The 26025-nt window shown below is 40.6% G+C and overlaps 1 protein-coding gene across 1 annotated transcript in view; it reads left to right on the forward strand.

Annotated features, from left to right (window-relative positions):
• The first annotated feature begins 36 nt into the window (after positions 1-36).
• The window catches only part of ttll4 (tubulin tyrosine ligase like 4), a 39036-nt gene continuing 13047 nt past the window's right edge, over positions 37-26025 (forward strand). The window contains exons 1-14 of the mRNA XM_008112193.3: positions 37-246; positions 11484-12958; positions 14141-14262; positions 16612-16675; positions 17349-17473; positions 18977-19087; positions 20236-20312; positions 20977-21171; positions 22216-22298; positions 22679-22807; positions 22910-23032; positions 24161-24259; positions 24762-24896; positions 25320-25457. Coding sequence (XP_008110400.2) covers positions 11562-12958; positions 14141-14262; positions 16612-16675; positions 17349-17473; positions 18977-19087; positions 20236-20312; positions 20977-21171; positions 22216-22298; positions 22679-22807; positions 22910-23032; positions 24161-24259; positions 24762-24896; positions 25320-25457 — 2798 coding nt within the window. The 5' untranslated portion in view covers positions 37-246; positions 11484-11561. The remainder of the gene's footprint in view (positions 247-11483; positions 12959-14140; positions 14263-16611; positions 16676-17348; positions 17474-18976; positions 19088-20235; positions 20313-20976; positions 21172-22215; positions 22299-22678; positions 22808-22909; positions 23033-24160; positions 24260-24761; positions 24897-25319; positions 25458-26025) is intronic.

The raw sequence follows: 26025 nt of genomic DNA on the forward strand, positions 1-26025 counted from the left end.
GTCCTGCCCCGGCGAGAGCCGGAATGGCGCGGTGCATGACGGGAGTTGAAGTCATTGGTCGCCTCATTCCGGCTTTCGCCTCGTGCCGGGCGTTGGCAAGGGATTCCGCCGGCGCCTCTCATTCCCTTGAGCGCTGGAAGCCTCTGCGCGCGGCGTTCTCGGCCTAGGCCGGAAGTGTACCCATGGTAACGGCGGGCGGATCGGGTTGGGCCGGAGGGGGCCGAGCCACTGCCCGCCCCGGAGCCGGTAAGCACAGAAGGAAGGGGCTGCTCAGGGCTACGCCCGAAGGAAGCAGCACGAGTTCAGCTGAAAGGGTCCGCCCTGCCTCCCCTTGGAGAGCACTTGTTTGAAGGGAAAGGCGCCCACTGCTCCTCATCATCACCTGCTCTGTAGTTTGTTGTTCTGCCTTTCTCTATTGAGTAGTTATATGTTAATGGGGAGAGTACGCCACGTGTATACGAGTATAAACTGAATAGGAATCCTATTGGGGAGGGGAGGGGAGGGGGCCCCGCATGTATACTGTAGAACAGGCATGGGCAAACTTGGGCCCTCCAGGTGTTTTGGACTTCAATTCCCACAATTTCCTCACAGCCTCAGGCCCTTTCGTTTCCCCCCTCAGCCGCTTAAGCGGCTGAGGGGGGAAACGAAGGGGCCTGAGGCTGAAGGGAAATGATGGGAGCTGAAGTCCAAAACACCTGGAGGGCCCAAGTGTGCCCATGCCTGCTGTAGAATGTATGCAGATTGACACCACTTTAACTGCCATGGCTTAATGCTACCGAATCCTGGGAGTTGTAGTTTGACCAAGTATTTAGCCTTCTCTTCCAAAGAGTGCTGGTGCTTCTTCAGGCTACAATCTCCAGGAGTCCATAACTTTGAGTCGGGGCAGTTAAAGCTGTGTCAAACTGCATTAATTCTACAGTGTAGATCAGTGGTTCCCAACCTTTTTTTGACAAGGTACCAATCTCCAACATTAGTACCAAATGGGTTAGGTAAAGGTAAAGGCTTTCCCCTGACATTAAGTCTAGTCGTGTCCGACTCTGGGTGTTGGTACTCATCGCCATTTCTAAGCTGCAGTGCCAGTATAACACCATAGATACCTCCAAGGTCATGTGGCCGGCATGAGCCACCAATGGCTTCACCAATCAGTTTTTGGTCAACTTTAGACTTGGTTTGGTTATTTGGGAAGTTGATTTGGGAAATTGCATTGGATAGCTCTAGTTTCTGATACAGAACATATGCCATCCAGTAGTCGCCATCTGCTTGCCCACAGAAAACCATATTTAATCATCTAGAGCTGATGTGGTCTATTCAATGCAATTTTCTGAATCAGCACCCCAAATAACCCAAGGAACAGGCCTAAAAACAAAGACACCAAGGCGCCCCCACTTCCAGGCGCCACATGGACTTGCTCCACTCGGGGAAGGAGAAGGAGGAGAAGCAGCAGTCAGGAGGCTTGTTGTTGCGCCTTTTGTGGGTAGTCTGCCTCTCCCTTCCCGGCACTCCCGTTGCCTCGGCACTATAAGAGGGTTTCCTGAGACCAGTTGCTCTCGTTACAATGGTGTAACGATGAGGCCGCGGAGCATATTTTAGTTCTTGGGGACCAGTGGTGGTCCACGGACCACAGGTTGGGAACCACTGGTGTAGATGTACCTCAGGGGGTACAGTGCCACTCCATATATGTGTGATAGTGTGCACTGGTTTTACCTGTGCCTATTTCCTGTTCAGTCAATGTTCCTTGTAATGTGTTTTCATGATTTGTGATGCCTGTAAACTAAGCGGTGTTTTTCCCCATTCTTTCACTTTTGTCATCGTCAGTCCCACAAATCTGCTTGTTCATTATAATGAACTAGTGAAAATGTTGACTTGCAGTCTAGTCAATTGTTGAGCTTCTCACCTGATTTGTTCCAGACAGCGTCTTGTACAGTCGACCCTCCATATCCACAGATTCAATCACTCTCCTCCTTCTTTCTAAACGTTTTTCTTAATGGAGGGGTTAGCATTGTGACTATCATTTCCACAGGGCTTTGTTTTGGGCATCCTCTGGTCTCAGGTTGGCAGCACACATGTTTTTGTTGATGGAGTCCACCCACCATTTCTTTGGCTGTCCACGCGGTCGTCACCCTGCAATTTCCAAATGTAGTGCTGTTTGAACTACTGATGTTGGTTCTCTTCTCATGACATGGCTGTACTGTTAGTAGTTTTGCTTCCTGCATTTTTTTTTTGCTGATTGCTTTTATTCCTAGTCTTTGACGGATGCCATCATTTGGCACATAGTCAAGAAGTGTCAAGCCAAGTGTCCATCTCAGCATTTTCATTTCCATTGTGCTAATGGCTTGTTCCTGTTTCTTTGTTGCTGGCCAGCACTTTACCCCATAGAGGGCTACTGGGTGAACAACTGTATTGTAGATCAACCATCCATGACTTGAAAATATTTTAAAAAATAATTCCAAAAAGCAATATTTGATTTTGCCATTTTATAATAAGGATGCCTTTTTACTACACCACTATATATAATTGGACGTGAGCATCCATAAATTTTGGAACCAAAACCTACCAGATACCAAGGAGCCACTGTATTTACTCACACTGGTTCCTGTCCTAAGAGACTGTTTGCTGATGACCTAACCCTTCTATTTTGTCGTTAAAACTAGTATTTTTGTTTGGGAAAAGAATAGACATAGTTGAGAATGTTAAGTGTGTGTCAGAAGGATATAGCTGTTGTAGCAGATCACATACTCAATATGAGCCAATAGTGCACTATTAATTGATGCTTAATGGCTAGGTCATGGAAAGCTATAATTCCACTCCGCCTTGATCAGGCTACATCTTGAGTACTGTGTCTGATTTTGGATATTGCATTTTAAGAAAGATGTTAGCAAACTGGAACATGTCCAGAGGAAGACAGTGGCAAAGGGATCTAGGATACCAAGTTTAATGAGGGTAGGTTGAAAGCCCTAGATATTATATTAACTTGGAGTCCAGAAAATTTAGGGAAGATATGATAGCCATCTTTTGATATATAAAGAGTTGTCATGCAGAAGATGCAATCAACTTGCTTTCAGTTAGTCAATGTGCCAAGCAGGACTAGGACCAATGAGTAGAAATTGTATGGAAGTAGATCATCATCATGATGTTAAGATCAGTACAAAACACTGATAGTGATGGGATTCCTTTGATGGAGTTATTTAAATAGAAGCTATATGATGCTGAAGTTGTATTTAGCAAAGTCTTTGCTAGTTGAAGCAGATTCTCCCTCATAGCTCTCCACTTCAGGTTTGTCTAGAAAATTGTCAACCTGGAGCAAATGGGAGGGCTGTATAGGGGAGAAGAATTGGCTAGTGTAGTCTTCACCCTTTTTCATTAGCAGGGACCTTTGCAAGATGAAAGTCCTTCTACGAACAGAAGAACGCCATGTTTTAATCAGCTTTATTTTAGTAAGAGTGTAAGAGCCTTGCTGGATCAGATCACAGAGCCATTTAGTCAAGCATCCTCTTTTGCTCAGTGCCCAGAAACAAAGTAAAAAAGACAGGCATTGTTGGAGAATCACAATAGAGAAAACACTAGAGGTGTCAAAACTAATGTCAAGCATGTTTGTATGAATAGAATAATACATTCAAAATATACAGAATACTATGATCAAAACATTTAGAACAATCAAAACATATGCACGATATTCTGATTAATATGTATTCTCACCAAAAGTGTTTTCTTCAAAATATAAAGAATATTTATAGCAACCAATTCTGGCTTTATCTCACTAATACCTAAGCTTCCCCATTTCATTCAACAGGAGCAAAATGGTAATAAGCCAGGCTATTCCATAAGTAACGCAATGATAAAACAACAAAATACATATAAGTTACATAATATCTAAATAATAAGAAAGCACTAGTAAATGAAGACTGAACTCAGTTTCATTTTGCTTGTTTGTTCCTCTCGCAGGGCATTAAATTTTAGATACTGTATCACAAAAGAACAGCAAATTGTCAATTGCATTATTTTAATTGCATTTGAACTGTAAAAGGGGAGATGTACTTGTGGGATTTTTTGCCTCCTGTGCCAAAATAAGCATAACTTGCCTAAGCCCACCTGTTAAGATCATACAGAGAGTCCTGTGTCCTCTCCTTTCACCTTAGAGTACCCTGCTTGTGTTCCTTCTGTTGAGGCTAGCCTGAGATAGCTTGCTGTCAGAAGTAGCAAAGGAGTTGGTGCCCACCATTAGGTTAATGAGGAGAGTACCAAAGGAAACCATGTTCCCCACTCCCCCCATATCTGCATTATGGGGATAATAAAAAATCCTTTTTCACAAGTTAGATAATAGAATTTCAGCAAGTGAATATACATAAATAACCTTGAAGATGTGGTAAGTGGCCATATACTAAGGCATTGTAGACGACACTTTGCTCTAGCAACACCTACTATACACATAAGAAAAAGGGACAATCTCCCCATCCCATGCAACTCTGTGCCCAAATATCCTATATTGTTATGAAAGGCAGTAAGTGCAGGCATGGGCAAAGGGGAAGCTTCATCCTGTTCAAGTAGTGGGAATCTCACCTGAACTGAAGAAACTTATGTGAGTAAGTACAGGTTGAGTATTCCTTATCCAAAATGTTTGGGACCTGAAGTGTTCTGGATTTTGGATTTGTTAACTGTTTTGTGTTTTATTGGCACATCATATTACCTGAAGCTAATTTTATACAATATTTTAAAATTAAAATAACTTTGTGCATGAAACAAAGTTGATGTACACTGAACCACCAAAAAGCAAAGGTGTCACTATTGCAGCCCTCCATGTAGACTATTTTGGGGTATTTTGGATTGCAGCATTCTAGATAAGAAATGCTGTTAGAACTTCCAGAGGTTTAGAAAGGTTGGGTTGTTGCAGCAAGGAAGACAGTGTCATGTAACACCTTTACACCTAACAAATTCGTTCTGTCATAAGCTTTTGTGACTGAACTGTATGGATGAGCTAGTTATTTCTTCTGTCAGTATTTTTAAAAAATCTTTTTTCAGGATTTTTTTTAGGAGAAGGCAGTGATGGGGAGGAAGTAGCACAAAACCTATTGAAGTGTCTTTGGGGAAGTTTGAATATGTTGAAATTTGGACAATAAGCTTGGGCTTGCTGTGGGCAGAGTCCAGAAATACTCTAGAAATAGTAGCAACAGGGTATGGATAGAGAAGGAGGCATCAAGGACCCTTCCACACAACCCTATATCCCAGAATATCAAGGCAGAAATTCCACAATATCTGCTTTGAACTAGGTTTTCTGAGTCTACACTCAGGTAATGTGGGATTTTCTTCCATGATATTCTGGGATATAAGGCTGTGTGGAAGGGCCCCAAGAAAGAGGGAGCAACTGAAGCTCACTTGTGCAAAGGGGATATTGATGGGCTTGTGCTCAGTATTAAAAAATTCTAATCAACTGAGTATTGTATTTAGGGTCCTATCGCACTATACTGTCATGGCACTATTATCCCACTTCAATTTTCTTGGCAACTTCCTATGGTGTCCTGGTATTTACCGTTTAGGAAGTAACATTTAGAATTCTCATAAGAGAGCTCTTGGGCCTCACTGAACTTCAATCCAGAATACCACACACTGTTGCCATGGCAGTAAAAGTGGAATAATAGGGCTATAACAGTGTGGTGTGATAGAGCAAACCTTATCACTGTCCTATTATAGCACTTTTATTCCACTTTAATTGTTGTGACAACAGGTTGTGAAACTGGGGTTTATAGTTTAGTGAGGTCCAAGAGCTTTCTGGCTGCGGATTCTAAGTGCCCCTCATTAAACTGCAAATTCCACAATTCTGTACTATGTTACCATGGCAATTAAAATGTAATAATAGTGGTATAACAGTGCAATGTGATTGTGTCCCCATGGGGGAGATAGTGGAAAAGAAATAGTTTTTTTATTATTCTTATGAGCCCCATGTGATAGATATTGCCCTTCATATGATAATGAGGAAAAGCCATTTGGTAGCTAACTGTTTGTCCCTAAAGTAATGGAGTGTACCCTAGCAAAACAAGTTGGGACGTGTTTCAACATGTCAAAACTCTATTTACTTTTCAGTATTACTGTGCAGTGGATTATGTTTCATTTATTTTGTCTCCACGTCATTGAGAGTCTTAGTGACTCATGGAAATTCCTGGTATGTTTGCTATAAGACTGGCAGCTGCTTCTTTATCTCCTTTACTTCTGGTTTTAGTTCAGTGTTTAGAACATACAACTCCTTAACATTTTTAGCATAACACAAAGGACATTTTCTCAAAATATTCTAGTGATAATATGGTAGGAAAAGAATCAATATAACATTAGTGTGCAGATCTTAAATATTAGAAAAGGAAGTCCTGAGATCTTCTTTCTGTGGAATATTTTCAGATTTTTAAAATGCTATCAGCAGTTGCATAATTCGTTTTATGAAAACAAATAAAATCATGGTCACTGTAAGAATTGCAACTTGGTAGTAGTGCTGTTTGGAGAGATTGCAGACTGCCTCCTTAATGATTTGCTCCAGAATCTTTCCTGTTATTGATGTTAGGCTGACTGGATGGTAATTGTTTGGGTCCTCTTTTTTTCCCTTCTTGACGATAGGGACAATATTTGTTCTCCTCTTGTCTGCTGGGATTTCTCCCATTCTCCAAGGCCCTTCCACACAGCTGAATAAAATCCCACATTTTCTGCTTTGAACTAGAATATATGGCAGTGTAGACTCAGATAACCCAGTTCAAAGCAGAAATTGTGGGAATTTCTGCCTTGATATTATGGGTTATATGGCTGCATGGAAGAGCCCCAGGAATTCTCAAAGATTATTGCCAGTGGTTATGAAATGACGTCTGCTAGTTTCTTCAATACTCTTGGATGTAGTTCATCTGGCCCTGGAGACTTCCAATTCATTTAGAGTAGCCAAGTATTCCTGGACTACTTCTTTAACTTATTTTGGGTTTCATTTCCCCTATTACCTCATCTGCTCTGTATTACTCAGGTTGAACACTAATTTTCTTTTGGGAGAAGACTGAGGCAAAGAAGGTGTTGAGCACCTCTGCCTTTTCCCTATCCCCTGTTAGCATTTCACCATCTTCTCCATGCAGAGGCCCTACTATTTCCTTTTTCTTCCTTTTTCTACTGACATAACCAAATAACCCCTTTTTTATTGGTTTTAATCTCTCTGGCAAGCCTGAGTTCATTTTGTGCCTTAGCCTTGCAAACCTTTTCCCTTCATATATTGGTTATTTGTATGGATTCGTCTTTGGTGATTTCTCCCCATTTCTTGTGCATGTCTCTTTTAAATCTTAGTTCAGTTAAAAGTTCTTTGGACATCAATTCTGGTTGTTTTACACTTCTCCTATTTTTTCTCCATGCTGGCACTGTTTACAGTTGTGCCTCCAGTATCTCACTTTTAATAAACTTCCATTCATCATTAACTCCCTTCTCTTTTAGTATTCCTATCCATGGAATCATACTCAGTAGTTCCTTAAATTTCCTTAAAGTCAGCTCTCCTAAAGTCTAGAATGTATGTTTGACTTACCTTAGTTTCACCCCTCCTTTGTATCATAAACTCTAGGAGCACATGGTTACTCCCACCTAAGAATCCCACCACTTCCACTCCATTGACCAGATCCTCAGTGTTGGTTAGAATCAAATCCAGAATGGCTTGTTGCCTCTTCTACCTACTGGACAATCCAGTTCTTCCTTCTGGCTTGGAGGTCTGTACTAGACCCTCGCAACTACAGCTTTTTCAATTCTTGTTCCCTTAATTTTTAGCCAGATACTTTCAACCTGGTTTCCAGGATTGAAGTCTTGCATCTCTTCACACGTGTAAATATTTTTTACATATGCTACTCTACCCTTTCTTCTGTTTGGTCTGTTTCTCTGAAATAGGTTATACCCCTCCATTGCTACATTCAAATAATAGGACTTGTCCCACCAGGTTTCAGCTATGCCTATTTTATCGTAAATGTTTTGTTGTGCTAGGAGTTCCAGCTCATCTTGTTTATTTCCCATGCTCTGGGCATTAGTGCAAAGATATCTAAGCCCGTGGGACATTCCCCTTAGCTGTTTATTGGAGATAACTGTCCTCTTGCTGCTTGGTACTTGTTGTGTTTGCCCAACCCGCTCTTTAGCCTTTTGTCTGTTCATTCTGGGCCTTGATAAGCTACTGTTCTCAAGGATAATGTCACCCTCCCCCACACAACCTAGTTCAAAATCTGCCTGATTAGGATTGCCAGTCTCTGAGCAAAAGCATACTTCTGTGAGGTGCGGTCCATTCCATGCCAGTAGCCCATCTTCCTGGAAGAGCAGACCATGGTCCAGGAAGCCAAATTATTCTTCCTGACACTATCTGCAGAGCCAGTTATTCACCTCTACTATTTTTCTTGCTCTTCCTGAGCTGCATCGTACAATGGGGAGGAGAAATGAAACGACCACCTGAACATTAAGATGCTTTAACTTTCTTCCAAGAGCTTCAAAAAAATTTCTGATCTTTTGAAGACTATATCTTGCCCTATCAATGATTCCTAACTACCCTTCCAGCTCTCAGATTGCTCAGGAGCCAGCTCAGGGCATCTTCCTCTGCTGGGATGACAGTTTTCTCTGCCTCTGCTGTTACAATTCCTGAAAAAAGTGCACTGAAAATGGATTCCAGCTTCATTCTTACCCTTTGTTAACCCTATATGTTTCCTTGGGCTAGAACACCTTGGACACTGTAGCCAAAAGTGCTTGGTTTCATCTATTATATTTCAGAAGCCTCTTACTAAGAATTCCCCACTCTCCCTCATTCTGTTTACAACTCATCTCTTATATATTAATTTAATAGTTAGAATATTAAATAATAATAATAGTTCATGCAGTTGCTTAGAAAAACAAGCCTTTCCCTTATTTGAAACCAGAGGTGGCGGAATGTATTTTAGGAAGTAAGCCAGAAAATCCATTTGTTTCTCTGCATGAAGTAGGAAAATGAAATAACTATCTGGAGATATTGCTGCCTACACACACTGTTCTCCTGTTCACTTCACATCAATTGCTTTCAGCGTAGAATTTTTAAGGTTGGATGAGCCCCATTAGAGAAGGTCTATAGAGGAGGCTAAACAGAGTGTGAAAGATCTACTACTCTGCTCTTGTTGGGTTTCAAGCTCTCTCTAAAGAATCTGGATATCAAATTTCTCTCAGAACCTGAAGGAGGAACAGTATCTGGCCGATAGCAAGCAACGTGTTTACAAGAAGAAACTCTATCCAGGCACTGGTTGCCCAGCATAGGCTCTTTGTTTTTATCCTATTCCTCATCTCAGTGTCGGATGTCACTACAGGTTAGAATTTGTTGTTGGGTGTAGACTGGGTAATCAATACATGCAGTTGTATCAAGTACTGTCTTTTGAACCGCAACACAGTTGCATCATCATGTCAGAGCAGGGAGGATGGATAAGTAATAGTGACTAGGTACTTTGGCAACAGATAACAGATGTCAAAATGTCTTCATCCGTCAGTTTTCAGGTAAGCTATCATTAAGCTGATAAACTCTTTAACAGATTTAAGTGGGAGAGGCAGGTAACCTCCCAGGCAGGTCCTACAAGGTATTGTATACTATTAATATTTCTGATAGCTTATCAGAGGAAGGACAAGAGGCCTGCAGCACACTGCAGCTTGTAGCCAGAATTGTAGGCAAAGCCCTGTTCTAGAATGTTCCTGTGTATTGACAATTCTCTTGGCACATAGGCAGTTTGCTTTGGGATTGCATAGATGATTGTTGTCACATCAAAGGTCACTCTTCTCTATAATTTAAGGCCTTAGGCTCTATTTTGTAGGTGGAAGCCAGGGATATCTTCAGCGTCAGAGGCAGTTTGTGAGAAATAACTGCTGTCAGAAGTGTATCAAGGCATAAAGGGTGGGGGTTAGATTCCCCCCTTCCAAATTGGAAGCCAAGGTATCAGGTGTAGATCTATTTTGGGCTGTGTCTGGTCCAGCTGCCTTTGGAGTGCAGAACACTGGAGTATCAAAACAGCGGCCAGTTCTGTGAGCTATCTGCTAGCCACATGAGGTCATCAATGCTCTGATCACCTCGAAGGCTTATGTCTTGAACTGTTTATTCTGGCATGAGCGGCCTTTCTGGGACACTAGAGATTTTGTTGAAGGTGTAGATTAACTCTTGCTTAAGGTGTTCTGGATCAATTGCTTTCTTTGGCAAAGATCATGAATAACTGTTTTCCAATGAAGTGGATGGGATAACTCCTCTCTGCTCACCTAAACACTTTGTTTCCTCTCACATGTTTTGCATTGATGCTGTGATCCTTTCTTTCCCTCCCACATCTTTCTGTCTACAAACATCTCTTTAGACAGATTGACTGATAAGCACTCTAGCATATTGAAAGGTTAAGAGGGCAGGGAGCATGTTGAGGGAAGCTACCTTGCTCATCCCAGTTAATTATGTTGTTAGAAAAAACTGGAGATGGTAACTGTTAAACAGATTATTGGCCCATGTTTTGCTTGTTTCTCCTGCTGCATTTATTGGCACGCTTTACAAGGAACTGTTTGATTGAAACTAAGACTTGAGTCCTTTTGGTACTGCCTCTGAGACCGCACAGCAGACAGCTGCAGCATCCAGCCATCCCTTTACTGGTAACCTAGTAATTAATTCTCATAATTTTTTCCTCTCTGCATGGGAGATCTGATTCCCGAGGTTATGTACAATGCAAGTGGAAGCTCAAGGAGTAAGCCATTTAATTCGGACACACTGTTTAATAAAGATTTGGTCTGGATGTGTTCACAAGTGAAATAATTGTTTTCTAGTGCAGGCATTGGCACTATTTTGGTGTGTCATTGCATTCTGAAATACCACTGGACGCTTATTATTATCAGAAGACTTAACACATTTCATGATTTTGTGTGTATGTTGGTTTTTTCCCTTCAAATCTTCATGCGTGCTCTTTTTACAATTGGTTGCAATTGTACAAAAGCAGCTTGGAACAAGAAATGATTAGGTGCAGCACCCCTATATGTGACCTAACCCTCACAACTCATGGGGCTACCACTCCAGCGCTCTGCCACAACAGCCATACAAATGGATAGTTGCCTGCCTGTGGGATTATTTGTATTAAAAGCCTCAAGGTTGGAACTAAATGTAATGAACAAGAGGCATGACAGCACTCACTGGAACACAACATATATCTTCCTCCTAGATATGTGATTAAGTGATAAATTATGATTGCATGGGTTTTAAATGTCTCTAATTGTTTAAATTATATTTTATTATTTTATTTTAAATGTCTATTTTAATTTTGTATTCTTGTTAAGGCATCGAATAGCTGCCTATATGTAAAGCCTCCTTGAGTCCCCTTCGGGGTAGAGAAAGGCGGGATAGAAATGCCATAAGTAAATAAATAAATAAATAGAAATGTAATTTTCCCCCATGGCAATGTCATTCATCAGTCATTCTAACAGTGGAGTGTTGCTTCTGGACTTATATGTCTCTTTAATTTTTTTCTCAGGCTGGTCCTGATAAAGATGCCGCTCTGACTGACTCTTGTTCACTGACTCTTCACATTGAAGGTGTGTAATGGCTCTACATGGCCACAGCAGGGCCAGATGCCTATAATGTAGGCCTCAAGAGGGGAAACCAATTCCAAGTGGGTGTTTCGCCGGGGCTGAGCGTGCCACCACTCACAGCAAAGCTTCACGACAGTAAGCCCTGGTACCTTGCAAAGCAGCAAGTGAAGCCCATCTGGCAGCTGGAACGGAATCATGTGACTGCTCTTCAGGACCATAGCCTGGTCCACTCAGGGATCTCTTCCCAGTGTCCCCGCCTCTTGTATCCAGAGTCGTTATGTAGCGAGGCAGTGTTTCTGAGCCCACCTCCCCCTCATACCCATCCTCTCCCAAACTTCCTCGGAAACACCTTGCTTTATCGGCGCTCTTACTTCAAACACAAGCCTTACCGGAGGCTTGAGTCTATTTGCGTGCAGCCTGATACTTTAGAAAGGAAGCCTCTTCGCGCCCCACCCCCTGCCTATCGTTCTGTTCTAAATAACACCATGTCATCCTCAACCATGGAGCCATTTCTAATGCCAAGCACTGCTGGTGAGCGTTCTGGTCCAGGATCAAAAGTGATTTCCCTAAGTTCAGGGAAGCTAAGCTCCAGTTCATACAGGCCAGTGCTAAACAATAATTCTTTCCTGAGGCCAACTAGCGCAAAAGTGCCTTTGCAGCAGCAGCAGCAGCATCACCAACCACTGCCACCAGAAAATAAGAAGCTGAAAGGCTTGCCAAGAGCACTAGGATTCTCCTGGACCCATTCTGGGGGAAATGGGGATGGCTCAGCTGTGAACATTGAAAGAAAACTTGGGAAAGGCAACAGCTTAACTGTTGAGCAGACCAGTGCCAAATCTCCTCGCTCATCTGTTCACAATGGCATGGTTCTCAAAGCAGAACGGCCCTTTTGGCGGCTTGAGGATGGAGAGAATAAATCACAGAACCTGAGAGAACAGGATGTGCGATTGACTGAAGCAATGAGGAAGTTGACAGCAAGTGGTATCCGGAAGGTTAGTACCTACAATGAATTTGGTCACCGTATTGACAGCTCCTGCCTTATGAATGCAAACTTTCACTCCAACGTCTTTAATAGATGGAAACCACACATTGTAGCACAAATTACACCAAGGGAAGTACCAGCTGCCACTTCCCTGAATCTGGAACCTAGCAGCCGCCATCAAAGCCTTACAGGCACAGAAGTTACTGATGTCTGCACTAAACGTATTGATGCTCGTTTCTTAGCCTCAAATCTGGAATCTTCCAACCACAGTACCTCAAACCACTCTGCCAGCCCAGCTTCTGTGATCACTGGAGAACAGGTGGTCAAAGCGGAGCTATCCCCACGAACCACTGTTTCTGAGGTCGAGACAAAAATTTCCTCTCTTCAGCTAGGCACGGATACAAAATGGCCACCAGCCTCTGCAAAAGATACTGAGTAAGTATGGAAGTTACACCTTTCCAATCTTTTGTTGTGTTTTCCTGTCAGTACCCCTTGGTGGAAGCTTTGCGTGCTAAGGCAGTACAAGTTCAAATTATAGTAGCAAAAAAATCCAGTCCTCCATGCAGGAGCTTATATAACCATGTTTCCTTTTCTTTTCCATGCCTTCTAGTGGTTTCCAATCTCTGGTGACCCTATCTTGGCAACATTTGTTCTGAGGGGATTTGCTTTTTTTCCCTCTTGAGGCTGAGAGAGTATTACTTGGCCAAGGTCACTCAGCTGAACGGGCACTTGAACCCTGTCCTCCCGTGCTCAGTTTTATTTAAGGATCCAAGGTGGCTTACAAGAAGATAAAACAAAGTACAGCTAAAAGCTATTTGATACAAAAGTTTAATAAATCAAGAAATAAAAATTATATTAAAACACAAAGCTATTTGATAAACAATAAAACATAGTACAAAGAATAAAGGCACAACACAGCCTTAAATAAAGACCTATGACCTGTCAGCGCTTGACATCCTTTGGTTAATTCTGCAACTTTATCACTGTTTCGAAAACCTTTCTCAAACAAGATAATAATTTAGGTTTAACATTTTGGTTTGAGACATCTAGACTTGAACTTTGAGAAATGATTGTCAAGAGTGGCATTATCGCTTGGATGTTTCCTCCTTGCCTCCTACTCTGAATCACTTCCATCACTTTTACACATACTAATTAGGTGTTAAAGACTAGCACCTTAGTCTAAATGTTTGGTTGCTACTGTCACATGAATATATTGTTTCTGTGCAATTAAGCTTGTACAATTGATTAGTATGTGGAAAAATACTGTGTGGATGTGGAGCTGCCCGTAAAATGAAATGAAGTGTAATGAGCTTTCTGTTGTAATTCTTACCAATTCCAATTGTGAAAAATATGGCTTCGTTTGTTGTTATCTGGGATTTCTTTATCCCATTATGTTGGTTTAAGTATAGTACTACAGTTGTTTATGATGACAGCTCCTGCCATCTTTTACCATTGAACATGTTGGGTGGTGAGCTGATGGGAATTGTAGACCAAAACATTTGAAAGAATGGAGATTGTCTCTGTTGTAGATGCATCTTTGGCTATGTCCCTGGAGGAGTGAAAGGAATGTATGTTAGCCATTTAGTTGCCTTATAACTATAAACCTTTGTTTTGCAGAGCTGCAGTCAGTTTACCGCTGCTGGACCAAGCGGAGGCGGAAGATGTGGAGGAAGAACTCCCTGATGGCTTAGAAGATGCCTGCAGTCAGGATGAGGAAGGGGAAGAAGATGATGGGGAAGGTCCGTGGTATTTAAGTATCAGCACACATGCACCCCTAAACAGATAGGGATTCTCATACACTGGATTACCCTTAGACAATACAAATATACTTGGTTCACTTCAAACACATCCTTAAAATAATAAAGGTCCAAAATGGTTATGACTCTACCTGTAATTGTAATGTAATATTAGTAAAGAGAAAACTGTGTACTAATGGAGTTGTAAAAGTTTTTCCAGCTGTAAAACAGTGATGAGTTTGTTCTTGTAGTCCCTCGGTGTAGTGCTGCTTTTACAGCAGCTGCCCGAATGGAAATTGAATCAGATCCCCCTCCTGTGCATAGTTTGGAATGAAAGTAGCAAACACTTTCAAATATGTCATATACATATCAATCCATAGTATAATTCTGAGTTTAAATTGGATTACTGATATAATCTCTCTTAGCTGGAATAGAATAACTCACCTCTTGAATACCACCAGCCTTTCTTATGCACTTGTAAATATTTATTTGATGCAGTGTGTAGTCACTTGCTCTTTAAGAGAGCGGGAGAAAGTTGGGTATGTTTTCTCATCTTTTGTTCTATAACTTGGTAATTTTTTTTCTTTTATGCCAATAAAATGGTTACTCTATCCTATTTGTGCTAACAGATGGCAGAGGAAGGAGAGAAAACACAAAGCATGTTGTTTATGACTGCACTCTGTTTTAGTGACTTTGCTAGCTTATCTGTCATGGGGCTTTGCTAGCTTATCTGTCATCAAGCCATCTTGCCCCAAAGTCAGATAGAATTGAGTGTAGGATTCTACCTTTGTGTTGCTTAAGAAAAGTAATCCTGAAATACTTTATGGAAGTGGGATTTAGACTTCTGGAGTTTCTTCTCATTATAGGCAGCCCCCGAGTTACAAGCATCCAACTTACAATTTATAGTTTAAAATGGGGGTGAGACAGGAGGAAGTGAGAGAAATCTACCACTAGGAAGCGAAATACACCCCTGAAAAAGTTATCATGGCAAAAGGTATCTCGACTGAAGTTTTCTTTCCAGTCCTTGTTTCTGCAACAAGCAAAATTTTTCAAAATCCAATTATAGCAGGGACATAAAGTGAGGCAAAATCTTCTGAACAGGGAAACAGCAAAACAAACACCACATAGCTGTTAGCCCTTCTCTATGCTATCCAAAGGTGTATGTGTGTGTGTGTTACACTTAAAACATGTAGCTTTTCTGACTTAACATACAAATTAAACTTAAGAACAAGCCTACAGAATCCATTTTGTTCATAACTTGGGGACTGCCTGTATTATAGTTTTGCAGCCATTTTGGACAGTGTTCATTATTGCTTCATTCTGACACATTAATGGACCAATTTTCCTTTGAATAAGTGTTTAGAAGGAAGTAAAATCTTGTTCTCATTACTATGTTTACTAAACAATAATTTTATTGGTTTTATGTTGAAGTGTCTCCTTTGCTTCAACTTTGCATCTTAGGGTTACAAAACAGTGAGCAAAGCATTTGTGTAAAGCAATATTTTCTCATCACCAGCTAATGTTTGGGTCCTGCCTTTATGAAATACAAATAATGCCTATTTCTAACATTTGATAAGACACAGGATCTCATTTGAATTCATTGTGCAGGAATTATGGTGACACTCAGGTGTTCTGTCTGTTGCAGAAGAGCTGCTTGTCTTGGGAAAAATGTTTCAGTGACTGAAACATCTTTCACAGATTGGGTCAAGAGAGGTATTTTGGTCTCTTAAATGCTCTCTAAGCGTCCTATGTATGAATAAACATCTCTAAAGCAAATGTGCCAAACTCAAGATGCACAGGCCAAATCTACCTCAACTTGTCATTTTATGTGGCCTTCCTCCAGATGTTGGACTATAACTCCTGTATTCTTCATCATTAGATGTCATTACTGGAGCTGGGAGTTGTGATACTGTCACATCTGGAAGGTACAGTTTGTTTGGATTTGATATCTGATGTTACCTCAGCCACAAGTGCTGTTGAGTTGCAATTCCCATTATCCCGTGTCCACCTGGTGGATAATAAAAAGTGATGGGAGTTATTGTTCAGGAACATTTGGGGATGTAAACTGGGTAAAAACTAAAGAGACTGACCACTAGGTAAAAAAAAATAGTTGGTCCTCTGTATCCACGGATTATCAGCATGGATTCAATGGCTCTTTGAAGGCAACAAAAAAGTAGATGTGGCCCTCGATTAATACTAGTTTGGCACCTTGATTTAAAGGATGCCCCATCTCATAAACAGCCTTAGTTATTGTTTCATAAATCACACAAAAAGAAAGGGAGGCAAAGTTTCTTCATGTGTTGATGGGATATAGGAACAGGGTTTTCAACATTAACTGTTTTCGCCTTTCAGGTGAATCTGATGGCTCATCATCATCTGGATTATCTCCTAATGGTTCTGTGGCTATTATATCCAGGTTAGTTTCAAAGACAAACTGGGTGTGCTTTCTTTCCATGTTAGAGGTTTTTCTACTTAGATCAGTAGGTTTTTCTAGATGGATATACTAAGTGTATTAACATCTGACTATTTTGTTTTCACAAGTGAAAATGAATAATTTCTAAAGTTTCCTTTTCAATGCAGAGAAAACAAATATTCCTGCATAAATCGCACCTTATATTTGCTCATTTCGAAGTGTCTTGGTATATTACTGTGTGCAGAAAGATTGCTGCTTTCTATATAAAAACTTGTAATTTTGCACAACAAAAAGCAGAAATCCTGCAAAAAAATACATTCCCGGAGTTCCTGGAAAATATTTTTGTTTGTTTGTTTGTTTTTGCATAAACCGCATGGTTCTCACTATAGCCCATGTGCATTTCCTTACAGAATTATGTGTTGAAATTCTCAACACTTTTTTTCCCTGACTGGTTTCCCAAGTGTTAGGAAACCAATTTTTTGGCCAAGAAACAAATAATTTTGTGTATTCTTCCCATCCTTAGTATATACACGACCCTTGGTAAATCAATGCAAAGAGAAAAAGTGCTGATAACCTTGAAGAGATGTTGTGTTGCTTGCTTTCAGAGTTCTGAGTTTTCCTTTTGGCTTCTCTCTTGTAAAGCCAGATAGATGGGCAACCCTGTTTCTTTTCCTAGGAATTGTGTTGAAGGATTAGTTCCTCCACTTGAGGGTCAAGAGCGAATTGTCAAGCCACCTTTGATATACAGCCTATTCCCCAATGTGTCTCCCACCCTGTATTTTGGTACCCGAGATGAGAGAGGTAAGGTAAATTTGAATTAATTGCAGGGAGCTGACATGGGCTGGGTGGACTTGAAACTTACACTAGAATTGTATAGAGTGGGCAATTGACAATAGGATTGCATAGTAAAGGCTTTTAAAAAATGTGGTGGGGAGTCACTTTTGTCAGTTCACCTGAGAAACAAATATGTCTTGATTAAAGTAAGAGACAAGTAAATCTATATGATATGTAATATAGCTGTGAAGCTATAATCTTGATATCTCTGTTGAAGAAGCTGGGAAGTGAAATGACTGAAACAAGGCTGGTAATATTTCAGATATTTTCACTTTGATTTTCGGTCTTAATACCACAGTAGGTGGAGCCATGTTTCTCTCCAGAGATTGGAAAAAAGTAACACAACTTTTCGGTCTTAATACCACAGTAGGTGGAGCCATGTTTCTCTCCAGAGATTGGAAAAAAGTAACACAACTTCTTAAAAAGCTGGGAGATTCTTGAGTTGTACAAAAAATACTGTTTCCAAGTTCTAGTCTATTTAGTGTACCTTCTGGTGGAAAGCATATGGCAGGGATGGGCAAAAGGCAAACCTGGAGCCATGTGGATTATCCAAGGCTGCTTTTGTGGCTCTTGATGCCTCTAGTGTTTTTATTAAACCCTTTTTCTGGCCTAGAAAGGAGTGAATCGCTAGGAGCTTCCAGGAGACATGGCTCACCTTATAAATAATTTGCAATGTCCCCTTGCAGTGTTAAACATGATTTTGCTTTTGTTTTGCTTTTTGACATTATATATGGCCCATGGAGGGTCCTTGAGCCGAAAATTGGCTCCGGGCCCATTGAAGGTGTCCACTCCTGAAGTAGACTAACAGATTTCCTTGCAGCAAAAAGAAAACCTATTCATCTTGCTTGTTCTGTTTTGGCCTGGGTGTCACCATAGTGGGGAACAGGCATCACAGCATCCTTTGGCCTGGAAAGCTTATAACTCATCCTTAAACACTTGGCGTCTGCATGCAGATAGACTCTGGATGCTTCTTGCTATGGCAGCATAATTTCCTGGGCTTCCCACTGTTTCTATGCTATTTCTGTCTTCCACAACCCAGAGGAACAATGTCAGAACAGAGTAGTAACTCCTACAGAATCAGGTTGACATGATACAACATGTAGGCGAGGAGACACCCTTCTCACGGAAATCAGTGAGGATCCTCTGCTAGAGTGTATTCAACCTACCTATTATTCATACCGGATGAGATAAGCTTGATGTCCCTCAGGATCTGGATCCTTCCAAAAACTTTGCATATGTACCCCTTCATGTGTTTCATCTTTTTCAGGAGGGAGGAACTTTTTCACAGACATACACACTGATATGGGCAAGTAATGGAACTTCTGTGAAGCTTCTCTCCCTTCTTACTAAGATCAGTTTAATAAACATCTACATCTTTGAAGATCCATCCTTCATGCTGAATTGATATTTCAGAATGGGTGTGCCTTGGGTTAATTTTTCCTCTACCATTAAGGTTTGATTCTTTCCTAGTGGAGAAGCTCCCTTGGGAGCAGAGGAAGATGCTGCGATGGAAGATGAGTACGGTGACTCCCAACATTGTGAAGCAAACGATCGCTCGGTCCCACTTCAAAATCAGCCGAAGTGAGTCATCTTCAGTTGGGAGTGGTCTTGAGTGTGCATGTTTTATACCTTAATACATCTAAATTTGCAAGAGTCCACAGCTTGACTTGGGATAGTGCTCTGTGTATGGACACTTGCTATCTCATTTTGAAGATCTGGATTTCAGTAGCAGAGATGAAAGACCAGAGTTTGTAAAGATGGTTTTTGGTCTGCCTAGAATCCCAGTGGTCATGTTAGCTGGAGATTGTGGCGATCCAAAATAATACATCTTTCAGGCCCTGGAAGCTGGTTACCCCACTGTACCTCTCTTGCATGGAGGACTCTGCATGATGCTATTAAATAGGAATCTGCAGCTCTGATTGTGGCTTTTCCACTGCTTCCCTCCACTTATTGGACAAATCTTTTGGTTGTTTTTCCTTGGGCAGCTCTCCCTAGTATCTACACTCTGCTAATGTCTTCTGGAGAACCACATTACCCACAGCATAGTCTTTGCTTACAGAGACTGGGAAATGCTATCTTGCAGCACATACATTTTAGCAACCCTTGCTATATACCAGATCAGTTGTGTTCTGTGTGTAGGAATACAGGTGTGGCTGTTTTTTCTAGCTAATTATTTGATTAATATACTCATATTTAGTCTCTCCTTCCCCAACTAGAAGGGAGACAGGAGGTGGAAGTATCTGGAAAAAGGAATAGGAACTATATTTTGAGATCTCTGATTTTTCACTCTTAATTGAAAAAAGCTTCAAGATATTGTGTTTTTGTTGTGTATAGTTCTCTGAAAAATTTATTAGAAACCATCAACATGAGAGATCTCACAATTAAAATGAAAGGGTTGAAGTTACGAGATTGGAAAAATATTTTAATTCTTGTTTGCCAAAGTGAGATTCGTAAGTGCCTGGGATTATTATAGTTCTGGAATATTGTGTGCATTCAAGTCATTTCTGACTTACGGCGACCCTAAAGTAAACCTATCATGGAGTTTCTTGACAAGATTTATTCAGAAGGGGTTTGCCTTTACCTTCCTCTGAGGCTAAGAGAGTGTGACATGCCCAAGGCCATGCAGTGGATTTCCATAGCCAAGCAAGGATTTGAACCTTGAGCATAGAACAGCAAAATGTGTCCAACATGATGTTCAGATCATCTCTGAACTGCCCTGTTGCCCACAGGAAACAATGACTGGCTAGGCTGCTGGGGCCATCATATGAAATCACCTGGGTTCAGAATTATCAAAGACCATCAGAAGGTATGAGACATGATCAGGCTGCAGAAGACCATACTGAAGAATCTTCTGCAACATGACAAGAGATAATGAGATACAGCTCTTCCATTTTGCTGTCTTTGTACTGCATGTATCTAATCTTTCCTGTTTTGCTGCAATGTTCTCCTATTCTTCTCCCTTCACATCTCCTCTTGGTAGTTCTGCTTTTGAAAGAAGCCACTGAGGTTTGTAAGACATCTTGGCATGCTTACTTCATATCCACTTTTTGGTGTACCAGCTGGGTTTGGGGACAGGTGGGAGCAGGGAGGGTAGCATGGATAATTTAAGTACCCATGGGGATCTCTGAATTTGTAGGGTAGAATTGTAACAACCTCATTATGTTAAACACAAGGAATTTATATGCTGATCTGTTAGTCTTAACACACTCTTCCCCCACACAGTCACTGTTTGTTTAGATCTCCCCCTCTTGGTTTTCAACCAACCACTATCTCAGGCAGATACAATCCAACAGTGTTCTACCCCATCACCCAGTCTTCATACACTCTCTGCATCATACCTGCCAGATAACACTACTAGATACAAACACAAGTTATATGACCATAACATCAGAAAGACATTTAAGCTGTACTAGGGGCAAGAAGTGGTGACTACGTTGTGTTGTAATTACCTAATGTCTTTCTACCTACAGTTGAACCACTTTCCTGGTTCATTCCAAATTGGTCGGAAGGACCGCCTGTGGAGAAATATTTCCAAAATGCAGGTGCGCTTTGGGAAGAAGGACTTCAACTTTCTGCCCCAGTCTTTCATTCTCCCACAAGATATCAAGCTTCTCAGGAAGACTTGGGAAGATTGTGGGAGTCGTCAGAAATGGATTGTGAAACCGGTGAGGACACAATTTATCTGATCCAGATGTGAATCGGGTCTTTGCTCCTCCAATTGCCTGCTGTGATACAGCTTTGGTCTTTATCCTACTCTCTTATAACTGTATTCTCATTATCCTTCTACATTTTATCTGGGTTGTTGCACCATTGAGTGTTTTGGATGAGGTAGTGCTCTTTAAATGCATGAATTGGGTCAGATGAAAAGCTAGAGAATGATAGTTATATAGGGTGAACACCTTGAGTTTAGCAAATAAGATGTTGTTGTAGTAAGCTGCCAGTGTGTACTCTTCAGCACGATTTCTACCAAACAGGTTATGCCACTTCCCAGATATACCTACCTGAGGCCAATACACTGTGGTCACGGCATGGGAGAGGGCCTTCTCAGCCGGGGCACGCCAGCTGTGGAATGTATTCCCTGGAGGCCCAACTGGCACCAATGCTCATGTCATTTAAACTCAAAGTTAAAACTTAGTGTTCACCAAAGCCTTTTGATGTAATTAATACAACCTAAGAGCTGTTATTTATAATTTTAAAAGCTTTAATATTTTAAAAATCTCTTTTTAACTTGGATTTTAATATGCTTTAGGCTTATTTAACTAATCTTACTGTTTTAAAATATGCTTTCATGCTATTTGTAATTCACCTTGACATCTCTTGATATGGATATGTGTGCGTGCGTGTGTTATACTCTATTGTTTATAGGAAGACGATATCCACTTACTGATAGAAAGGTGTCTATGCTGCCTGTCTAAAACAAGCTGTGGTATGTGAATGTACAGAGTCATTATTGATAAAGTCAGTTAATTCAATCCTTTTAGAAGTTGTTTTCTGCAATCCTGATTTTAGTTGAGAATTTTATTTAACTTGAATTTGAAATAGTGTTAATTTTTTTGAGAAATCTCTGGGAAGTTTTCTTATTTCCAGTAATATAAAACTGACTTTCCTGGACCAAAGCTAGATTCCCAGGCTGTATTCAGACTACATAGTTTTGAATTATAGGGTATCAGCAATAGATGTTAGGTACATCTTTCTCTCTTTTTCTTCAGCCTGCTTCTGCTAGAGGCATTGGAATCCAGGTCATCCATAAGTGGAGTCAGCTGCCAAAGCGCAGGCCACTGCTGGTACAGAGGTGAGCAAAATTTCCCCCCAAAAATAAGTTATGATCTGATAATTCATTTTGCCAACAAACTGTACTGCTGGGTAGATCATAGTGGTAATGTGAGTCTAATGATAATGCTTTCTGCCTTTGTAAAACTGAAACTATTCTAGGAAACTGGTTTCTTTGCCCTATCTTCAGATGAATAGCAAGTCAGTTATGGAGTTCCTTCTGTATTGAAGGATCTTGATGGAGATCTTTGTGGTATGCTTATTTATTGTGAGTGTAAGAATTCCACCAGAAGTCTCCTGAATGCTGCTGATCAAAGTTCTAAGTTTCCTAGTGTTAAATATTAAGGTAGTGCTTTTTACAGTGCTATTTTTCTGGTTCACGTGCCTCAATCCCTCTTTCAGGTACATACACAAACCCTACCTTATTGGTGGAAGTAAGTTTGACTTAAGGATTTATGTTTATGTCTCGTGCTACGATCCACTCCGTGTCTACTTATTCAAAGATGGACTTGTTCGTTTTGCCAGTTGCAAGTAGGTTCCCTAAGAATTAGTTGCTTAAAATAAAATGTGATTATTGATGTCTCTATTTTTATTGTTGAGCGATTAATGGCATTTGTTGTTCCTCTATCACAGATATTCCTCCTCCATGAAAAGCCTCAGCAACAAGTTTATGCACTTGACCAATTACAGCATCAACAAGAAGAATATAGAATACAAGTCAAATGCAGATGAAAATGCTTGCCAAGGTCACAAGTGGTCAGTATCCTACTATTCCAAGGCATTAGGTTGCAGGGGTTGCCTTGCTTCTGTTGTCCAGAACTGAGTCCTGTTCTTAATCTCACCTAAAGTAGTCTCATTGAATTAATAAGAGCTGCATAAATTTGGGCTTATTCAGCAATTGAGTCAATGGATCTATTTTAGTTGAAAATAGCCCTCTGGGTTATTGCAAAGCGTTGTAAGGGAAGGATTGGAATTAATGTGTAGAATTATAGAGTTGGAAGGCGCCCTGTAAATCCAACCTGTTGCTGAGGGAAGAAAGTCCAACTAGAGCATTCCCATCAAGTAGTTGTCCAACCTCTTTTGAGGATATCCAGAGAAAAAGACCCCACAATCTCCTAGCTTCCATTGCCAAACTGTTGCTACTGTCAAGAAGTTTCTTCTAATGGTCACTTAAACTTATGTAACTTAAAACCATTAGACCTGGCCCTATTCTTTGGGACAGCAGAGAACAAGCTGCCCCTTCCTTTCTGTAACATTTAAAGAGTGCAGTCATGCCACTCCTCCATCTTTTCTTTACCAGGCTAAATATGCTCTGTTTCCTCAACCTTTTCTCCATTTAAAGGCCAATACAGTTGACTATGTCTTAAAATACTGATTTAGTAAAATCAACTTGATGATGTTCCCATAGAGCAGTTCTTATTTAGTTTGGGTAGGATTTCGGTTATTTTTCCAGCCACCATTGCACTAATTTCAACAAGTGAGTTCAGTATTTATGTACAAACAAATATTTAAAGTTTCCACTAATTTCTAAGGGTCTCCTTGTGGAGAGGAAAAGTGGGGTAAAAAGAAACATAATAAAAATATAATAATAATTTTAAAAACGATTGGATGATTAAGGCTGTTTCTGACATTGTTGTATGTCTGATTGCAAGTTGTGAATATTGGCATGCAAAACTTAAAATATAGGAGAAAAGCCAAAAAATGAAATTTATTTTTATCTCTGCATTTTCAATAGAAAAAGAATAAAGTATTTTAGTTTCAAAGAAAAGCAAAAATCTGTGTTGCATTTTTGCAAGACAGATAGGGTTAGAGGGCAGGCTTAATGATCTTGTTTGGAATAACTCTACAGCAAGCTACCACTATTCTTCTGTTCTGTCTCCACAGGGCTCTGAAGGCACTCTGGAACTATTTGAGCCAAAAAGGAGTTGACAGTGAGGTCATTTGGGAGAAAATAAAAGACATTGTTGTCAAAACTATTATTGCGTGAGTTTTACAATGATGTTCTTGCACTGTTGTACTCTATTTTGTCTTATTGGTTAGCTGAAGGAAGTGCTGACTTACTACTTCTGGAATCAGATTCTCCCTTTGTGTTTCTGAGTTTTTATTTGGTTTGTTTCAGGAAGTGTAATTTATCTAAAGTTGTCAGGTGGAAAACTGGAGATTGTGTAGAAGAGACAATTCAGTAGGTGTTGCTTGTCATGCAACCAGGTAACAAGCAGCACTTGCTGAAATTTCCTCTTCCACACAGCCATTAAAGGTACAGGAGATCTAATTTTCACTCTAGCAAACTTAATATTTACACACCCTACCATATCCAGATCTCAATAATTTGAAGCAGTGTTATACTGCCTCCTGTGGAGAAGCTATTGGTGAAGCTTTGCTTCTATGACTTCCTTATAACACAAACCAAAGATGTTGGGAAGTGTTGTCTATTGCAAGCTGGATCTGCTGCTTGACAACCACTCAGCACTTGTTCACCTTTCAGGTCAGAGCCCTATATTACCAACCTTGTGAAAATGTATGTGCGACGCCCTTACTGCTGCCATGAACTGTTTGGATTCGATGTCATGCTGGATGAGAACCTAAAGCCATGGATCCTGGAAGTTAATATCTCCCCCAGGTAGGCTGTGTTCAATGCATCATCTAGATTAGTCCTGTCCCTGTACTTCATGGAAGTGTTAATACTTACGATTACACCAGGTTCTACCAGAGAAGATTGCATCTATTTTTTGGTTGAAGACATAGTCTGTTTTGCCAAAGACATATTTGCCTACTTTCAATCCCTATCTCTTTAAGTGAAGAAAGCAGGATGCAAGCTAGGAAGTGAGTTTGTAGATAAAAGCGCACCATTATTGCAATCATGATATACTGGTCGTTGTTGAGCTGCACTACTCTAAGCTTTACATCTGAGTATATGTCTCTTTTCTCATGGAATCAGAATTTTTCCTTATTGGAGAATCAAAGTAAGAGCTATCCCAAATGGTGGCAAGAGCAAAGAATATCTGATCAGAACTTCCATTAACAAGATCTTTCTTTTTTGCAGCCTTCATTCAAACTCTCCTTTGGATGTGAGCATCAAGGGCCAAATGGTCCGAGACGCCCTTAACTTAGGAGGCTTTCTGTTGCCATGTCCAGAAGATGTGGCTTCACCCTCTGGAAGTGCTAGCAGTTCTACAACCAGGTCAGAGGTTACATATTACAAAGTCAGAAAGAGATGTTTATTTGGGTATCTGTTTGTGCTTTTCCTTCTTGTTGGTATAATTAAAATAACATTTTGTCTTTGCAGTATAACCCATGGCTTCAGTTCAAAAATGTGAATTTGGCTATTTATTTATTTATTTACTTACCATATTTATACCATGCCTTTCTCATCCCGGAGAGGGCCCAGAGCGGCTCATAAAGGCACAATTCAATGCCACAGAAACATATCCAAGAAAATAAACATATACACAAAAACCAACTGCTAAAACATATCAAACATTAAAATTATTAAAATCACATCTAGTATTATCATCAAAGGCCATTCCAGTTTGCACCATTCCGCATTCACTTATTGCACTGATAGGTTATCCGAAAGCTTGGTCCCACATCTACGTTTTTGGTTTTTTCCTGAAGGTCAGGAGGGAGGGGGCTGATCTAATTACACTAGGGAGGGAGTTCCACAGCTGAGGGGCCACCCCTGAGAAGGCCCTGTCTCTCATCCCTATCAGTTGCGCCTGCAAAGGAGGCGGGATCGAGAGGGCAGATCT

Source organism: Anolis carolinensis, chromosome 1 (assembly GCF_035594765.1).
Source record: "Anolis carolinensis isolate JA03-04 chromosome 1, rAnoCar3.1.pri, whole genome shotgun sequence".
NCBI classification, from domain to species: domain Eukaryota; kingdom Metazoa; phylum Chordata; class Lepidosauria; order Squamata; family Dactyloidae; genus Anolis; species Anolis carolinensis.